This window comes from Oncorhynchus clarkii, chromosome 2 (assembly GCF_045791955.1).
Source record: "Oncorhynchus clarkii lewisi isolate Uvic-CL-2024 chromosome 2, UVic_Ocla_1.0, whole genome shotgun sequence".
NCBI lineage: Eukaryota > Metazoa > Chordata > Actinopteri > Salmoniformes > Salmonidae > Oncorhynchus > Oncorhynchus clarkii.
In genome coordinates this window covers 85,869,231-85,886,461 of record NC_092148.1, presented here as the reverse complement: position 1 = coordinate 85,886,461, position 17,231 = coordinate 85,869,231, and the positions used below count along the sequence as shown (strand labels likewise).

Genomic DNA, 17,231 nt, shown 5'->3' with positions numbered 1-17,231 from the left:
CTTAAGGACAGCAAAGTCAAGGTATTGGAGTGGCTATCACAAAGCCCTGACCTCAATCCTAACTTAACACTCACTGGCTTAACCCAGAAGCCAGCTGCACCAATGTGTCGGAGGAAACACCGTTCAACTGACGACCTAGGCACCCAGGCCACCACAAGGAGACGCTAGAGCACGATGAGCCAAGTACAACCCCACTGGCGAAACCCTTCCCTAACCCAGACGATGCTGGGCCAATTGTGCGCCGCCCTATGGTACTCCCAGTCCCAGCAGGTAATGACACAGCTTGGGATCGAACCACAGGCTATAGTGACACCGCAACACTGCAATGCAGTGCATTAGACCGCTGCGCCACTCAGGAGGCCAACCATGCATACAATTTTTACGTATGGTTGTCCTAGGAATCAAACCCACTATGCTGACATTGCCACTGCCAGCACCATGCTCTACCAACTGAGCTACAGAGGACCACCGAGGGTATTTACCACTGTCAACACTGGTTTAACTGTGCTGCTACGTTCATTCCAAAAATCACATGCTTTGCATGCTGCTACAGTTTGATATGTGCTATGGACTTTGAATTGTCAGTTGCTGAAAACTAAAGGTGACCGACTTACTATGGAATCCGGCTGAACATAGCCTATGTCCTCGATGCCCTTGATATTGATGATATCCACCTCTTTCTCTTTGCCAGGGACGGGGGTGGACCTCTCATTCCTCTCCATGGCTTCTCCAGACTGCTGACCAGGCTCTCTGAGAGGGTCTTCTGATGGATCTGGGTCGTGGGTCAGGTGGGCTCTACCTGGGAAGACAAACAGTAAGGTACACCTCTCAAGTCTCAACACATCCATTCTGGGTTGGTTGAAAAGTACCGTAGATGATGAAAAAGCTATTCCGTAGGCTATGAAATAGGCCTATATGAGTTCAAATATATAGGCACATATAATATAGAGTATGTGTCCATTAAATGTTTCCGGTGCATATCTTTTATATATTGTATATCTTAAACTTGCCTTGACTGTGGTAAACCAATGCTAATCAAACTATTTCAGCGGGGACCCCGTTTATTTCACCAGAACTTCTGGGGACCTAATTGTATTCTCCAGAAATGTTGGCGACCCCTCCCCCCCACACACAACCTTAAAAATTTATACATTTTGAATTTCCACATCAACCAATAACCTTCAATTTATTACATTTTCATCTCTCTTAACAAAAATAAGATAACTAATAAATACATTTACTTAATGAAAGTGTCATTTTCTAAATATTTTTCTCAAAAACGTTTGTATATTGTCCCATAAAATACAGTGCCTTGCAAAAGTATTCATCCCCCTTGACGTTTTTCCTATTTTGTTGCATTACAACCAGTCATTTAAATTGATTTTTATTTTTATTTCATGTAACGGACATAAACAAAATAGTCCAAATTGGTGAAGTGAAAAATTACTTGTTTCAAAAAATTCCCCAAAATGAAAAGTGGTGCGTGAATATGTATTTGCTATGAAGCCCCTAATTTAAAACATACAACATTTTATTTCACCTTTATTTAACCAGGTAGGCTAGTTGAGAACCAGTTCTCATTTACAACTGCAACATGGCCAAGATAAAGCAAAGCAGTGCGACACAAACAACAACACAGAGGTAAACATGGGATAAACAAATGTACAGTCAATAACACCATAGAAAAGCCTATATCCAGTGTGTGCAAATGTAGTAAGATTAGAGAGGTAAGGCAATAAATAGGCCATAGTGGCAAAATAATTACAATTTAACAATTGAACACTGGAGTGATAGATGTGCAGAAGATGAATGTGCAAGTATAGATACTGGGGTGCAAAGGAGCAAATAAATAAATAACACTATGGGGATGAGGTAGTTGGGTGGGCTATTTACAGATGGGCTATGTACAGGTGCAATGATCGGTAAGCTGCTCTGACTGATGCTGATGCTTAAGTGAAATGAAAAAATAACTTGTTTCAAAAAATTCAACAAAATAAAAATGGAAAAGTGATGCGTGCATATGCATTCACCCCTTTTGCTATGAAGCCCCTAAATAAGATCTGGTGCAACCAATTACCTTCAGAAGTCACATAATGAGTTAAATAAAGTCCACCTGTGTGCAATCTAAGTGTCACATGATCTGTCACATGGTCTCAGTATACAGTACCTGTTCTGATAGGCCCCAGAGTCTTTAACAACAATAAGCAACAGGCACCACCAAGCAAGGGACACCATGAAGACCAAGGAGCTCTACAAACAGGTCAGGGACAAAGTTGTGGAGAAGTATAGATCAGGTTTGGGTTATAAAAAAATATCAGAAACTTTGAACATCCCACAGAGCATCATTAAATCCATTATTAAATAAATGGAAAGAATATGGTACAACAATAAACCTGCCAAGAGAGGGCCGCCCACCAAAACTCACAGACCAGGCAAGGAGGGCATTAATCAGAGAGGCAACAAAGAGACAAAAGATAACCCTGAAGTAGCTGCAAAGCTCCACAGCAGAGATTGGAGTATCTGTCCATAGGACCACTTTAATCCATACACTACACAGAGCTGGGCTTTACAGAAGAGTGGCCAGAAAAAAGCCATTGCTTAAAGAAAAAAATAAACAAACACATTTTGTGTTCACCAAAAGGCATGTGGGGGATGCACCAAATACATGGAAGAAGGTACTCTGGTCAGATGAGATAAAATTTAGCTTTTTGGCCATCAAGGAAAATGTTATGTCTGGTGCAAACCCAACACCTCTCATCACCCCGAGAACACAGTGAAGCATGGTGGTGGCAGCATCAGGATGTTTTTCATCGGCAGGGACTGGGAAACTGGTCAGAATTGAAGGAATGATGGTGCTAAATAGAGGGAATTTCTTGAGGGAAACCTGTTTCAGTATTCCAGAGATTTGAGACTGGGACGGAGGTTCACCTTCCAGCAGGACAATGACACTAAGCATACTGCTAAAGCAACACTTGAGTGGTTTAAGGGGAAACATTTAAATGTCTTGGAGTGGCCTAGTCAAAGCCCAGACCTCAATCCAATTGAGAATCTGTGGTATGACTTAAAGATTGCTGTACACCAGCGGAACCCATCCGACTTGAAGGAGTTGGAGCAGTTTTGCCTTGAAGAATGGGTAAAAATCACAGTGGCTAGATGTGCCAAGCTTATAGAGACATACCCCAAGAGACTTGCAGCTGTAATTGCTGCAAAAGGTGGCTCTTCAAAGTATTGACTTTGGTGGGGGTGAAAAGTTATGCACGCTCAAGTTTTCTGTTTTTTGTCTAATTTCTTGTTTGTTTCACAATAAAACATATTTTGCATCTTCAAAGTGGTAGGCATGTTGTGTTAATCAAACTATACAAACCCTCCAAAAGATCCAGGTTGTAAGGCTACAAAAGAGGTCAAATGCCAAGGGGGGTGAATACTTTGCAAGCCACTGTATATGAAAATATTAAATAATTAATATTTACAATTTACAATCACAGAAATGTACATCTTGAGGATTTTGTTAAGGGTGACCTAATTTATTACTGTGTGAGGGAGTTAGAGAATACCTTTATTCAACATATCACATAAATAATTTAGTACATTAATGTGCATGAATATCAAATAATGATATAGTGGCAAAATAATATAAATGAGCACATTTTGGAAAACCATCTTCATCTTCAAGAAAGGTATTTGATCCCCCTTTACACTTGTGTAATCCACATCTAATAACAGAATGTTTAAAAGTGTTGCGTTTGTTTTCCATGGTCATCCAACTAAAGCTTCTAAAAGCAATATTTATATCTGTGAAATCATCACTCTTCATCTTCCTGCTAGCTGCCCAGGCATGCCTGGGTCTGAGGGAGATGACATCTGAGAGTTTGCAACTGAGCGTTGTTTATTTTTTAGACATACTGCATGTGAATTGCTCCTTGGACTCTGTTGAACCTAACCCGGATGGTGCTTGTCCTCCACTCAAAGGAAAAATGTGCGTGCATCTTCACTAACATAAGCTACTGGCCAGCTGGTCTCCATCTAGTCCCTGACTATCTCTGACTCTGGGCTCACTTCTGTGCAACTTGAATTCCCTGTTAGCTTTAAAACATCGGGCTTCCATCCAGTTGTGTGTTTGGCAGTTTAAATAAGCAGACCCAAGTATTAGGAGTCTCCGTGGGAATCATTGGTAAAAAAAAAAAGAAGATAAGTGAAGAGAAGAAAAAAGAAAAACATGGACTTCCTCTTGTTCTAATATTAGAATGGTGTCTGTGTAATTTGGACACAATTTGGACACACTACACTTCAATTAATATCAAGTTGCCAGTCAATGTATCTACACAGGATACTACAAAACTGTCTATGGGTCAATATATCAATATAAACTAAAATGGCGCTGGAGAAGAAGGCAGACATTTTACCTGACCCCAACCGATTGTGCTTTTTTGTTCATTTATTTTCATTGTTTGTAACTTATTTTTTACTTATTTTGTACATAATGTTGCAGCTACCGTTTCTTATGACTGAAAATAACTTCTGGACCACATGACTGCGATTACTCACCACAGACTGGCAGAATCCTTTTTTTCATCTAACGAGTCTGACGAGCCCGATGCTTTCTCGGGAGCAGGCCCAGATCTACATGATTTGCGTGAAGAGAAAAAGGGGGCCTCCTTCTGAGAATTTGTAGGCAATCGAATAAACCACCACTTCCTTCGATTTTGCAAGAAAATGTGCAATCTTTGGACAATAAAATAGATGACCTACGCGGAAGATTAAACTACCAACGGGATATTCAAAACTGTAATATCTTATGCTTCACGGAGTCGTGGCTGAACTACGACACTATACGACACTATCAACAGACAGCTGGCTGGTTTTACGCTGCACCGGCAGGATAGAACAGCAGCGTCTGGTAAGACAAGGGGCTGCAGACTATGTATTTTTGTAAATAACAGCTGGTGCACGATATCTAAGGAAGTCTTGAGCTATTGCTCGCCTGAAGTAGAGTATCTCATGATAAGCTGTAGACCACACTATCTACCTAGAGAGTTTTCATCTGTATTTTTCGTAGCTGTTTACGTACCACCACAGTCAAAGGCTGGCACTAAGACAGCATTGAATGAGCTGTATTTCGCCATAAGCAAACAAGAAAAGACTCAACCAGAGGTGGCACTCCTAGTAGCCGGAGACTTTAATGCAGGGAAACTATAAATCCTCTTAACCAAATTTCTATAAGCATGTTAAATGTGCAACCAGAGGGAAAAAACTCTGGACTACTCCACACACAGAGAAGTATACAAAGATCTCCCTCATCCTCCATTTGGCAAGTCTGACCATAATTCTATCCTCCTCATTCCTGCTTACAAGAAAAAATTTAAGCAGGAAGCACCAGTGACCAGTGATCAATAAAAAGCGGTCAGATGAAACAGATGCTAAGCTACAGGACTGTTTTGCTAGCACAGACTGAATATGTTCCGGGATTCCTCCGATGGCATTGGAGTACACCACATCGGTCATTGGCTTCATCAATAAGTGCATCGATGACGTCGTCCCCACAGTGACCGTACATACATAGCCCAACCAAAAGCCATGGATTACAGGCAACGTCCGCACTGGGCTAAAGGCTAGAGCTGCCACTTTCAAGGAGCGGAACTCTAACCCAGAAGCTTGTAAAAAAATCCCGCTATGCCCTCCGATGAACCATCAAACAGGCAAAGCGTACATGACTAAGATCTAAGATCGACTAAGATCGAATCGACTAAGTTTGAATCGTACTACACCATCTCTGATGTTCGTCGGATGTGGCAGGGTTTCTAAACCATTACAGACTACAAAGGGAAGCAAAGCCGAGAGCTGCCCAGTGACACGAGCCTACCAGACGAGATAAACTACATCTATGCTCGCTTCGAGGCAAATAACACTGAAACATGCATGAGAGCACCAGCTGTTCCGGAAGATTGTGTGAACACGCTCTCCACAGCCGATGTGAGTAAGACCTTTAAGCAGGTCAACATTCACAAGGCCACAGGGTCAGACGGATTACCAGGACGTGTACTGCGAGCTTGCGCTGACCAACTGGCAAGTGTCTTTACTGACATTTTCAACCTCTCCCTGTCTGAGTCTGTAATACCAACATGGTTCAAGCAGACCACCATAGTGTCTGTGCCCAAGAACACTAAGGTAACCTGCCTAAATTACTACCGACCCGTAGCACTCACGTCCGTAGCCATGAAGTGCTTTGAAAGGCTGGTCATGGCTCACATCAACACCATTATCCCAGAAGCCCTGGACCCACTGCAATTTGCATACCGCCCCAACAGATCCACAGATGATGCAATCTCTATTGCACTCCACACTGCCCTTTCCCACTCCACACTGCCCTTTCCCACCTGGTAAAAAGGAACACCTATGTGAGAATGCAATTCATTGACTACAGCACAGCGTTCAACACCATAGTGCCCTCAAAGCTCATCAATATGCTAAGGACACTGGGACTAAACACCTCCCTCTGCAACTGGTTCCCAGACTTCCTGACGGGCCACCCCCAAGTGGTAAGGGTAGGTAACAACACATCTGCCAAGCTGATCCTCAACACAGGGGCCCCTCAGGGGTGAGTGCTCAGTCACCTCCTGTACTCCCTGTTCACTCATGACTGCACGGCCAGGCACGACTCCAACATCATCATTAAGTTTGCCGATGACACAACAATGGTAGCCCTGATCACCGACAACGATGAGACAGCCTATATGGAGGAGGTCAGAGACCTGGCCGTGTGGTGCCAGGACAACAAGCTCTCCCTCAACGGGATCAAGACAAAGGAGATGATTGTGGACTACAGGAAAAGGAGGACTGAGCACGCACGGAAAAAACCTATTCCACCCTCAGGGGACTGAAAAGATTTGGCATGGGTCCTCAGATCCTGAAAAGGTTCTACAGCTGCATCATCGAGTGTCACGCTCTGATCTGTTTCACCTGTCCTTGTGTGTCTACACCCCCTACAGGTGTCACCCATCTTCCCTATCATCCCGTGTATTTATACCTGTGTTCTCTGTCTGTTTGCTGCCAGTTCATCTTATTCTTTCAAGCTAGCCAGCATTTTTCCTGTTAGCTCCTGTCGTTTCCTAGCCTCTCTTTCCTTGTCCTCCTGGTTTTCAACCTTTGCCTGTCCTGACCCTGTACCCGCCTGATCTCTCTGCCTGACCCTGAGCCTGCTTGCCGTCCTGTACCTTTGCTCCACCTCTGGATTACTGAACTCTGCCTGTCCCTGACCCAGAGTCCGCCTGCCGTCCTGTACCTTTGCCTTACCCTGGATTTTCGACCCCTGCCTGCCTTGATCTGTCTTTGCCTGCCCCTGTGCTACAATAAACACTGTTACTTCGACAGTCTGCATCTGGGTCTTACCTTGATTCCTGATATCGAGAGAATCCTGACTGGTTGCATCACTGCCTGGTATGGCAACTGCTTGGCCTCCGACTCCAAGGCACAGAGGATAGTGCGAACGGCCCAGTACTTCACAGGTGCCAAGCTTCTTGCCATGCAGGACCTCTATACCAGGCGGTGTCAGAGGAAGGCCCTAAATATTGTCAAAGACTCCAGCCACCCTAGTCATAGACTGTTCTCTCTGTTCCCGCATGGCAAGCGGTACTGGAGCGCCAAGTCTAGGTCCAAGAGACTTAAGCCTTAAGACTCCTGAACACCTAACCAAATGGCTACCCAGACTATTTGTATTTCCCCCCCCCCCCCCCCCCACCTTCATGTACATATTACCTCATCTAACTGGTGCTCCTGCCATTGACTCTGTACCGGTACCCCCATGTATATAGTCTCTTTATTGTTATTTTAATTACTTGTATTTTTTAAAACTGCATTGTTGGTTAGGGGCTCGTAAGTAAACATTTCACTGTAAGGTCTACTGTTGTATTCGGCGCATGTGACTAATACAATTAGATTTGATATATCTACAGAGGATACTACAAAACTGTCCATAGGTCAACATATACACAGGTACCACTAAACTGTCTATAGGTCAGTATATCAACACAGGATACTACAAAACTGTCTATAGGTCAATATATCTATACAGGACACCACTAAACTGTTGCATATAAGAGAAACCAAAGTAAAGTTCTAAAACTCACACAGTCCTAAAACCACACCAGTTTTTTTGTTTTACCTGTTTTGAAAAAGTTTGACACTAATCTTACTCAGAGGGAGAGAAAAAAGGATGGAAATAAATAAAACAAGGTAAAAAAAAAAATGCTTTAAACCCAAAACATGCTTATTCAGCAGAAATCAGTATTACACTCAAAAGAGGTGCACTGTTAGATCTTCCAGACCAGACCCGATGGTACTCAAATTAGAACTACCTTGCAAAGTCAACAGACCACAACAATTTTTGTGGACAGAGTCAGGTCTTTCCTCCCACAACCCAAATTGTAATCCCACAACAAACTCAGTCCTACTCATAGTAGCTACTGGCTACATAAGTCTCTATAAGACAAGGGGAGGCGATATAGGAACAGTTACATCGGACTAGAGATGATGTTTCAGTGGCCCTTAGGGTCATCAAATATGTGTGATGGTCAGATATAGTGTACTGTTAACCTCTATCCAGTACAGTCTGAATCTGATAGACCACCACACAACACCGTGTCATATCACCGCTCCTTGTCCTATCACTGCACCTTGTCCTATCACTGCACCTTGTCCTATCACTGCACCTTGTCTGATCACTGCACCTTGTCCTATCACTGCACCTTGTCCTATCTCTGCACCTTGTCCGATCGCTGCGCCTTGTCCTATCTCTGCACCTTGTCCGATTGCTGCGCCTTGTCCTATCACTGCACCTTGTCCTATCACTGCACCTTGTCCTATCTCTGCACCTTGTCCGATCGCTGCGCCTTGTCCTATCACTGCACCTTGTCCTATTTCTGCACCTTGTCCTATCACTGCACATTGTCCTATCTCTGCACCTTGTCCGATTGCTGCGCCTTGTCCTATCACTGCACCTTGTCCTATCACTGCACCTTGTCTGATCACTGCACCTTGTCCTATCACTGCACCTTGTCCTATCTCTGCACCTTGTCCGATCGCTGCACCTTGTCCTATCACTGCACCTTGTCCTATCTCTGCACCTTGTCCGATTGCTGCGCCTTGTCCTATCACTGCACCTTGTCCTATCTCTGCACCTTGTCCGATTGCTGCGCCTTGTCCTATCACTGCACCTTGTCCTATCTCTGCACCTTGTCCGATTGCTGCGCCTTGTCCTATCACTGCACCTTGTCTGATCACTGCACCTTGTCTGATCACTGCACCTTGTCTGATCACTGCACCTTGTCCGATCACTGCACCTTGTCCTGTCTCTGCAGCTTGTCCGATCACTGCACCTTGTCCTGTCTCTGCAGCTTGTCCGATCACTGCATCTTGTCCTATCACTGCACCTTGTCCGATCACTGCACCTTGTCCGATCACTGCACCTTGTCCTGTCTCTGCACCTTGTCCTGTCTCTGCACCTTGTCCAATCACTGCACCTTGTCCGATCACTGCACCTTGTCCGATCACTGCACCTTGTCCGATCACTGCACCTTGTCCTGTCTCTGCATCTTGTCCGATCACTGCACCTTGTCCTATCACTGCACCTTGTCCTGTCACTGCACCTTGTCCTATCTCTACACCTTGCCCTGTCACTTGTCCTATCACTACACATTGTCCTATCACTGCACCTTGTCCTATCTCCACACCTTGTCCGATCACTGAACCTTGTCCTATCTCTGCAACTTGTCCTATCACTGAACCTTGTCCTATCACTGAACCTTGTCATATCTTTGCAACTTGTCCTGACACTGAACTTTGTCCTATCACTGAACCTTGTCCTATCTCTGCAACTTGTCCTATCACGGAACCTTGTCCTATCTCTGCAACTTGTCCTGACACTGAACCTTGTCCTATCACTGCACCTTGTCCTATCACTGAACCTTGTCCTATCACTGAACCTTGTCATATCTCTGCACTTTGCCATCAACTCCCTTTTATTCTAATAACGGCACTATACTGCATTTACACTATGGACATCACTGTATCTGTATATGCTGTATTTGTCATGGCAGCATCCCTTCCTCTTCATGTATCAATATTTCCCCTCTGTAAATTGGACATCATCACTGTAAATCAGCTTTACTTCAGAGTTTTACGTTTTCTGTATTTATATAGTATATGCTGTATGCTGACTATGTTGACCTTGTGTCATTATTCTGTCTGTACATTGACTATTGCTGGCAGCACTTATTCACCAAGTATAATTCCAGGTAAGTGAAAATGTACTTGGTGAATAAAGTGATTCTGAGCCTGGTTCCTCTCTAGGTTTCTTCCTTCTAGGAAGCACAATATTTGGGGTCTAGGTTACTTGTAAAAGCACTTTGTGACAACTGCTGATGGAAAAAGGGTATTATAAATTTGATTCATTGACTCGATGGGACTGCATATAGGTCATAGGACAACCTTGCAAGTGAATGTGACCCCAATGTGTTGACACTGTGTTGACTTTATACATCCCAAAAAGCATCTATCACATGATGGCCCCCAGGGCAGAGATGGGAAGAGTGGTGTAGCAGTGAGTCCTTCTAGGAACCCAGATCAAATGACATTGCAGATTTCAGGGGCCCTACAGGTAAAGTAGTATGTGATGTGCGTAAACACCTAGTAATTCCATAGCAGATATTGACTTAAGGAATCTGACTGAACTTACACAGTGTAACCATATCAAATTGTTTCAAATGCACGTTGACAGCACATGCATGTAGGACCCAGACCTAATGACACTTCAGATTTCAGGGGGCCCTTGAGCTTTAGAAAATGTCTAATGTGTGAGCAAATACATTATTAGCCGAACTGCACAGTGATTATTAAAGTAACTGTCCAGTGTTTCAATATTTCTATGAAATATGACCTATAATTACTTACAATATGGGTGAAATAGTTTTCATTTACATATTTTTTAATTAAGTGTTAAAAAGCAGTTTTTTTCTGTGTTGGAATGGTGTGGGCATGCCCCAACAACACATGAATGTGAGTAAATTGATGATTTGCCAGCTCATCCTCTGCAGGAGTATGACATCATCACCTATGAGGAAATAGCAAGAATTGTGGAAACTGTGTGTTTAAGGTACAACTTTTTGGTGTTTTTTTTAAATGTTTTTTGCCAATTTATGCTTTATCCACAAATACGGGTATACCGTAGGATGAGTCAGCAACATTATTTAGGTATGAGTTAACAGAATATTAACTTTTAAAATTTATCTTTTCTATGGACAGTTACATTAAGACAACGTTCCCAAACCAAGGGTCACAACCCCATGTGGGGTCGTCTTATATGAAAATGGGGTTGCCGGATAATTACCAAAATCTGGAAAAAATATAAATCTACAAACAAAAAAAATATATAGATATATTATAATATAGTCGTTGTATCAAAATCATTGTAATGTGGTTAACCTGAAAATTCTAAATTCAAATGATTTCAATCTAAAATTTACAATTCAACCAGAGCCCCTTAGATCATGGAAAAAGTCTGCACTTGACCATTACACTTGAATCATCCCCACCGTGAATGGTTCGGTCCGCTACGCCTTGAAACCACACAGACTATTGCAGAGACTTTGATATTACCGGACGCAATTGATGTGGTGAAAATAATGTGTGGGGAGGCAGAGGCACAGAAACACAGATCAATAGCTTTGTCAGATAACACTGTTAAACGAATAATTTATGCTATTGCTAGCAATCATAACGAAACTCTTAACTGCTGAACGATTCAAAAACTCCCCAGTGTATGCTCTCTAAATTGACATTAATGTGAGGACAGAGATGCCCATGCATTGAATTTTGTTCTCTATACATGTCGGGGGATGCTATTCACGACATTTTTCTGTCTCACGATTCCCGAGCATGCAACTGCACATGGGGCTGTTCAGTGTGCTGCGTGGCCATATTGGCCAAAAACAGTTTCCATGGGATTGAATGGTGGGGTTTTGCACAGATGGGGCTCCATCTATGGCGGGACGGAGCGCGGGCATATGCACTCTAGTTATGAATGTCTCCCTCTCTCATATAGACGCATTCTATGTTACACCGAGAGCAAATGTCCTCAAAAGAGCTGAGCACAGAAGTCAGAGATATGCTGCACCAGGTAACTTTGATTGTAAACTACATAAAACCACATCCACTGCGCGCCCGCCTGTTCGGAAAACTATGTGAAGGCACGGGATTAGAGAATGACAATGTTCTATTTCACACGGAGGATTGGTGATTATTGAGGAGTGTTGGAAATATTTTTCACATTGAGAGAGGAACTGCTGTCATTCACAATGGATGTAAAAATTAGACTTGGTTGACTTTCTGTGTGATGAAAAAAATATATGTTTCTAACAGAAAACAGCATCTGTAAGTGTCCCATACGAGTGATGACTGATAACCTTCAAGACTTGGAAGAGCACATTGGGAACGACTTCCCAATCCGTTTGACTGTGCCCCTGGTTAAATCGATATGCCTGTAAGTGAAATCGAACAGCTGAGCGAGCCGTCATGTGACAGAATGCATTCACTGGTCACTACCGAGGGGCTTTGGTTCCTGACTCAACTGGAATAATAATACCCTGCCGTCACCCTCCGAACACACAACGCATGCAGCATTGACAAAATTACCTTCTGACAGCCTTGCAAAGTGCACACAGACCTGACTGACAAAGACAGGCGAGGGTTCCACCACAGGGAAAACTCTTCACTCGGTCCTGGATTAGTATACATGACACCCTAGAATCAGAATGGGTTCCCCTCCTCAAGCTCGGCATTCATCACTAAATCATATCCGACAATAGGAAAGGTAAACTGGACGTTGTGGTCACTCTGCTATCAGGCATAGCTTCGGACAGAAACAATGCGCTTGGAGTCAGTCAGTGTAATTTAGGACTGACCTTTGTAGCTCCCTATTTTAAACTGTCAACGGATAGCTTAATGTTTGTCTACCAAATAATATACTCACATTTTGTACAGTTGCACTGTAACGGAAAACTGTATATTATACGGTAATTTGGGAGTATTAATAACAGTAAAATACTCTGAAACGTTTTACTGCAGAATACTGTCATTTATGGTGCATTTGTGGGAAAATGGTGAGGCCAGGGAAAGAATCCTGTCTCTCAAATGGGACTGTAATTCCATCCCATAGAATACAGTACCTATCTTTGGAACACCGAAAACCTTTTGACCCCTAATGTGTGCATGTTATTGTTGTTTCTGGCTTATTACCATTTTTTTGAGGTGTGCCTCGTAAGATGCTTTATTTGTTACACCTGTGAGTGAGAAGGCTGTACCAATGATTTTCCTATGTCCCCGTCGATTTAAAGTGTATAGGGACAAGGCTACAAGTCTTAAACCTTAATTGGTTGAGCATCTTGCCATGTCCTTTTTGTCTGCATTTCCCTGTAATCGCTGCCAGTTTGGAAGCCTTTCTTATGGCCTCTAGACGTGCAAGTGATATAAAACACCAACTATTCATTAATATACTGTAATGAGTAAACAGTTTACCTAGCAGCCAACCTGCTTGCACCAATACCTTGTAATTACAGTATAATAGTCCATTTAACGGTATTGTACTGTGTGTCATTACATAAGTACTTGCTTCGATATCGTATTTATATTACAGTAGGTGTACTGTAATATGAAATACAGAATTATAATTGCCACCGAGCTGCCTGAAAACTTAAACTACTGTCTAATTCACTTTAACAATTTGTCTAGCCTCGTTTCATGTCTGTACAGTACAACAAAACTTTGTTGACGCTCGCTCAGACTCAAAACTATAACCTTATCAGCAGCTCTCTCTGTTTGAATTGCCTCTCACCTTGCCGAGTCCAACCAGTCTACATCACTGCAGCATGTAAACATGCTCTCTTTACAGTTTAGGTTAAAGAAGCAAGAAACAAAGTGAAGAACTAGTTCACAGCATTTTATATCAGAATCCTAATTTAAAACGTATATTTATTCACAAAACCTTCGAGAAAGAGATACACATCTCGTTTAATGTTTTACATCGTTATTAAGCATGCATATTAAAGGGTGTTATTGTCCTGCGATAGGAATTGAGATGGCATGTATCATTTTTAAATATTCATTTAAACATACAAAATAATAGTTTACTGTGAAAAGGCTAGTCATTGTTTCAACATCCCCACCGAACCACAGACACGTCCACTGAACAACATCATATAGATATGTATCAGCCACTTTTTTACCTGCAATTGATGAAATAGTGTAAGGATGTCCTGTCAAACCTGCTGATACTGTTTACAGGTAATTTAAATCCATAACGACTAAGCAGTCAGCCTCTCGTTGTTCGGAGGACAGTCAGCGCGCTGCGCTCTTGTCAACCAATTGCACAAGCGCACGAGCCCTCCTTCCTCGAGTCGCGCAGAAAGTTTTCAGGCAGAGGTATGCATGAACATCTATGTCTGAGGCAGTCCCTGCGCGGTTGACGTCTCAGTCCTATTTCTAATGGTGTAGATTCAATTTAATTAAGGTACCAAACAAGCCCAACTCAATAATTACATATTTACGCAGGCCATCTGGGTTTTGATCCATATGCAAGAGACATCCTACTTCACTTTGATTGTGTAGGCGGGAATTATTCTCTGTTCTACAAATAACGCAACTAACAATGATAGCCTAACCAATCCACTTAATAGCTAGGTACTACACCATGTAAAATGTAAAAAGGTGCACTGCAAGCAAATATGAGCAGTGCCTGTGGTTTTTAGATGTAAAAATATATCTTAATCTGTAGTAGACATTGTGCAACCTACAAGACATACTACAACCCTCACATTTGGCTTTGATACCTCAACCGTTGTTGTGATGGGATCAACTACTTGCAATAACACTTTTAGTTATGCATAATGATAACAATCAGATGGTAGCCTAATCATCATATGCTATGGCTTTAAGGTTGTCCTGTTTGGAGAGAATCTCGCTTGTTTACTGCTTGACATTAGTTACTATGCGAGATCACATCAAATGCTAAGCCAGAGCTTTTCTTTACCTGACCAGGTAAAACTCTACCTGAGTATTTGAGTTGTTGTTGAACTCGTATGACTTCAAGCTGAAAAATAAGGGAGATTTCCTCCCAAAATTGTAATCCAAATGTGAATGAAGCACAAGACATTATAGGCTTAAGATTTGGCCAACATTCTTACAATTAAATGCCAATTGAATAATCAGATTTGCCATCACATACGCAGTTCAAGCAGACAAACAAACTCAAGTCACAAGTAAAATCAAATCAAATCACATTTTATTTGTCACATGCTTAGTAAACAACAGGTGTAGACTAACAGTGAAATGCTTCCTTACAGGTCCTTTTCAAACAATGCAGAATTGAAGATGAATATAAAACAAATTATAATTCAAATAGAAATAGTGACATAAGAAATAAATACACATTAAATAATGAATAACAAAATCAAGTAAAAAATAACATGGCTATATGCAGGGACCACCAGTATCGAGTCAATGTGCAAGGTTACGAGGTAATTGAGGTAGCTATGTACTGTAGCTATTCCTTTTATCCAGGTGGGTGAGGGCAGTGTGGAGTGCAATAGAGATTGTGTCATCTGTGTATCTGTTAGGGGCGGTAGGCAAATTGGAGTAGGTCCAGGGTGTCTGGGATGATGGTGTTGATGTGAGCCATGACCAGCCTTTCAAAGCCCTTCATGGCTACCGATGTAAGTGCTACGGGGTGATAGTCATTTAGGCAGGCAGGCTACCTTGGCGTTCTTGGGCACGGGGACTATGGTGGTCTGCTAAGACAAGTTGGTATTAAAGATAGGTTCAGGGATAGCTTGAAAATGTTAGTGATGAAACTTGCCAGCTAGTCAGCGCAAGCTCTCAGTACGTGTCCTAGTATTCTGTCTGACCCCGCGGCTTTGCAAATGTTAACCTGTTTAAAGGTGTTACTCACATTGGCTATGGAGAGCGAGATCACACAGTCATCCGGAACAGCTGGTGCTCTCATGCATGGTTCAGTGTTGCTTGCCTCAAAGCGAGCATAGAAGGCATTTACCTTATCTGGTAGGCTGGGCAGCTTGCGGTTGGGTTTCCCTTTGTAATCCGTGATAGTTTGCAAGCCATGCCACATCCAACTAGCGTCAGAGCCGGCGTGGTAGGATTCCATCTTAGTCCGGTATTGACGCTTTGCCTGTTTGATGTCTCATCGGAGGTCATAGTGGGATTTCTTATAAGCGTCCAGATGGGTGTAGGGTTCCTTGAAAGTGGTTGCTCTACCCTTTAGCTCAGTACAGATGTTGCCTACGGCAACATGGCTTCTGGTTGGAGTATGTACGTACGGTCACTGTGGGGACAACTTTGTCGATGAACTTATTAATTAAGTTGGTGGCTGATGTTGTAAACTCCTCAATGTTATCAGCTGAATCCCAGAACATATTCCAAGTGAGCCATTAGAACAAGAACTCAGTGGCCATGCCACTTCAATATTATTAAAGACCATCCTGGATCTTTCATTCTTGAGAGTGAAACAAACCCATTGTTTTTTGTTCTTTGGTGCAATATTAAATAAGTGGTAATCAAATCAAGAGCCTAAGAAAGACTTTGAATTTTAAGCATTTCATTCCATTACAGAAAACGTTTTGTGTTGGTTGTTTTATGTAACCATCTAGCTTCTTGTGAGTTGATTTCCAGATAGAGAAGCCAGCCAGCAAGATAGAGAAGCCAGCCAGACAGACAGCCAACACAATAGTCTGCTGTGCTACTGTAGATAACATAACCTGGAGCAGACCTGGGTTCAAATACTATTTAGAATCTTTCAAATTTGAGTGTTTTCTTTAGCATACCTGGAATGGCAGGTGGGTGGGGTTTGCATTTTGGGGATCTTTTGGGACTTCTCTATTGGTCCCATAGAGAAGGTAAGCTCAGTTAGGAACAGCTAAAGTATTTGAAATTATTTCAAATAGCATTTAAACCCAAGTCTGTTCTGGATACAAACAGATATCAGAGGCTTTCAGAAATGGTTAATATTTCATGGCACACATTCTACAACCAGCAGCAGTCAACTATGAGGGCAGATCTCTTCAGTAATTGTTAAGGATGCGTGATTTATGGTCTTGCAATATTATAGGAACTCATACAGCTTTGAGATGCCACACATCTCTGTCATACAATTTCACAAACTCACTGAAAAA

General features: G+C 42.4%; 1 protein-coding gene across 4 annotated transcripts in view; it reads right to left on the bottom strand.

Annotated features, from left to right (window-relative positions):
* LOC139375378 (anoctamin-1-like) overlaps nt 1-14,500 on the bottom strand; it is a 105,328-nt gene extending 90,828 nt beyond the window's left edge. The window contains exons 1-2 of one of the 4 annotated variants that reach the window (XM_071117139.1): nt 14,274-14,500; nt 615-799 (exon numbers count right to left, since the gene is read on the bottom strand). In XM_071117139.1, the coding sequence (XP_070973240.1) occupies nt 615-722 (108 nt within the window). In that variant the 5' untranslated portion in view covers nt 723-799; nt 14,274-14,500. Of the gene's footprint in view, nt 1-614; nt 820-12,684; nt 12,901-14,273 lie in introns of those variants that run through there. The other 3 variants (XM_071117114.1, XM_071117123.1, XM_071117149.1) reach the window with 3 other exon arrangements.
* Nucleotides 14,501-17,231: the final 2,731 nt, after the last annotated feature.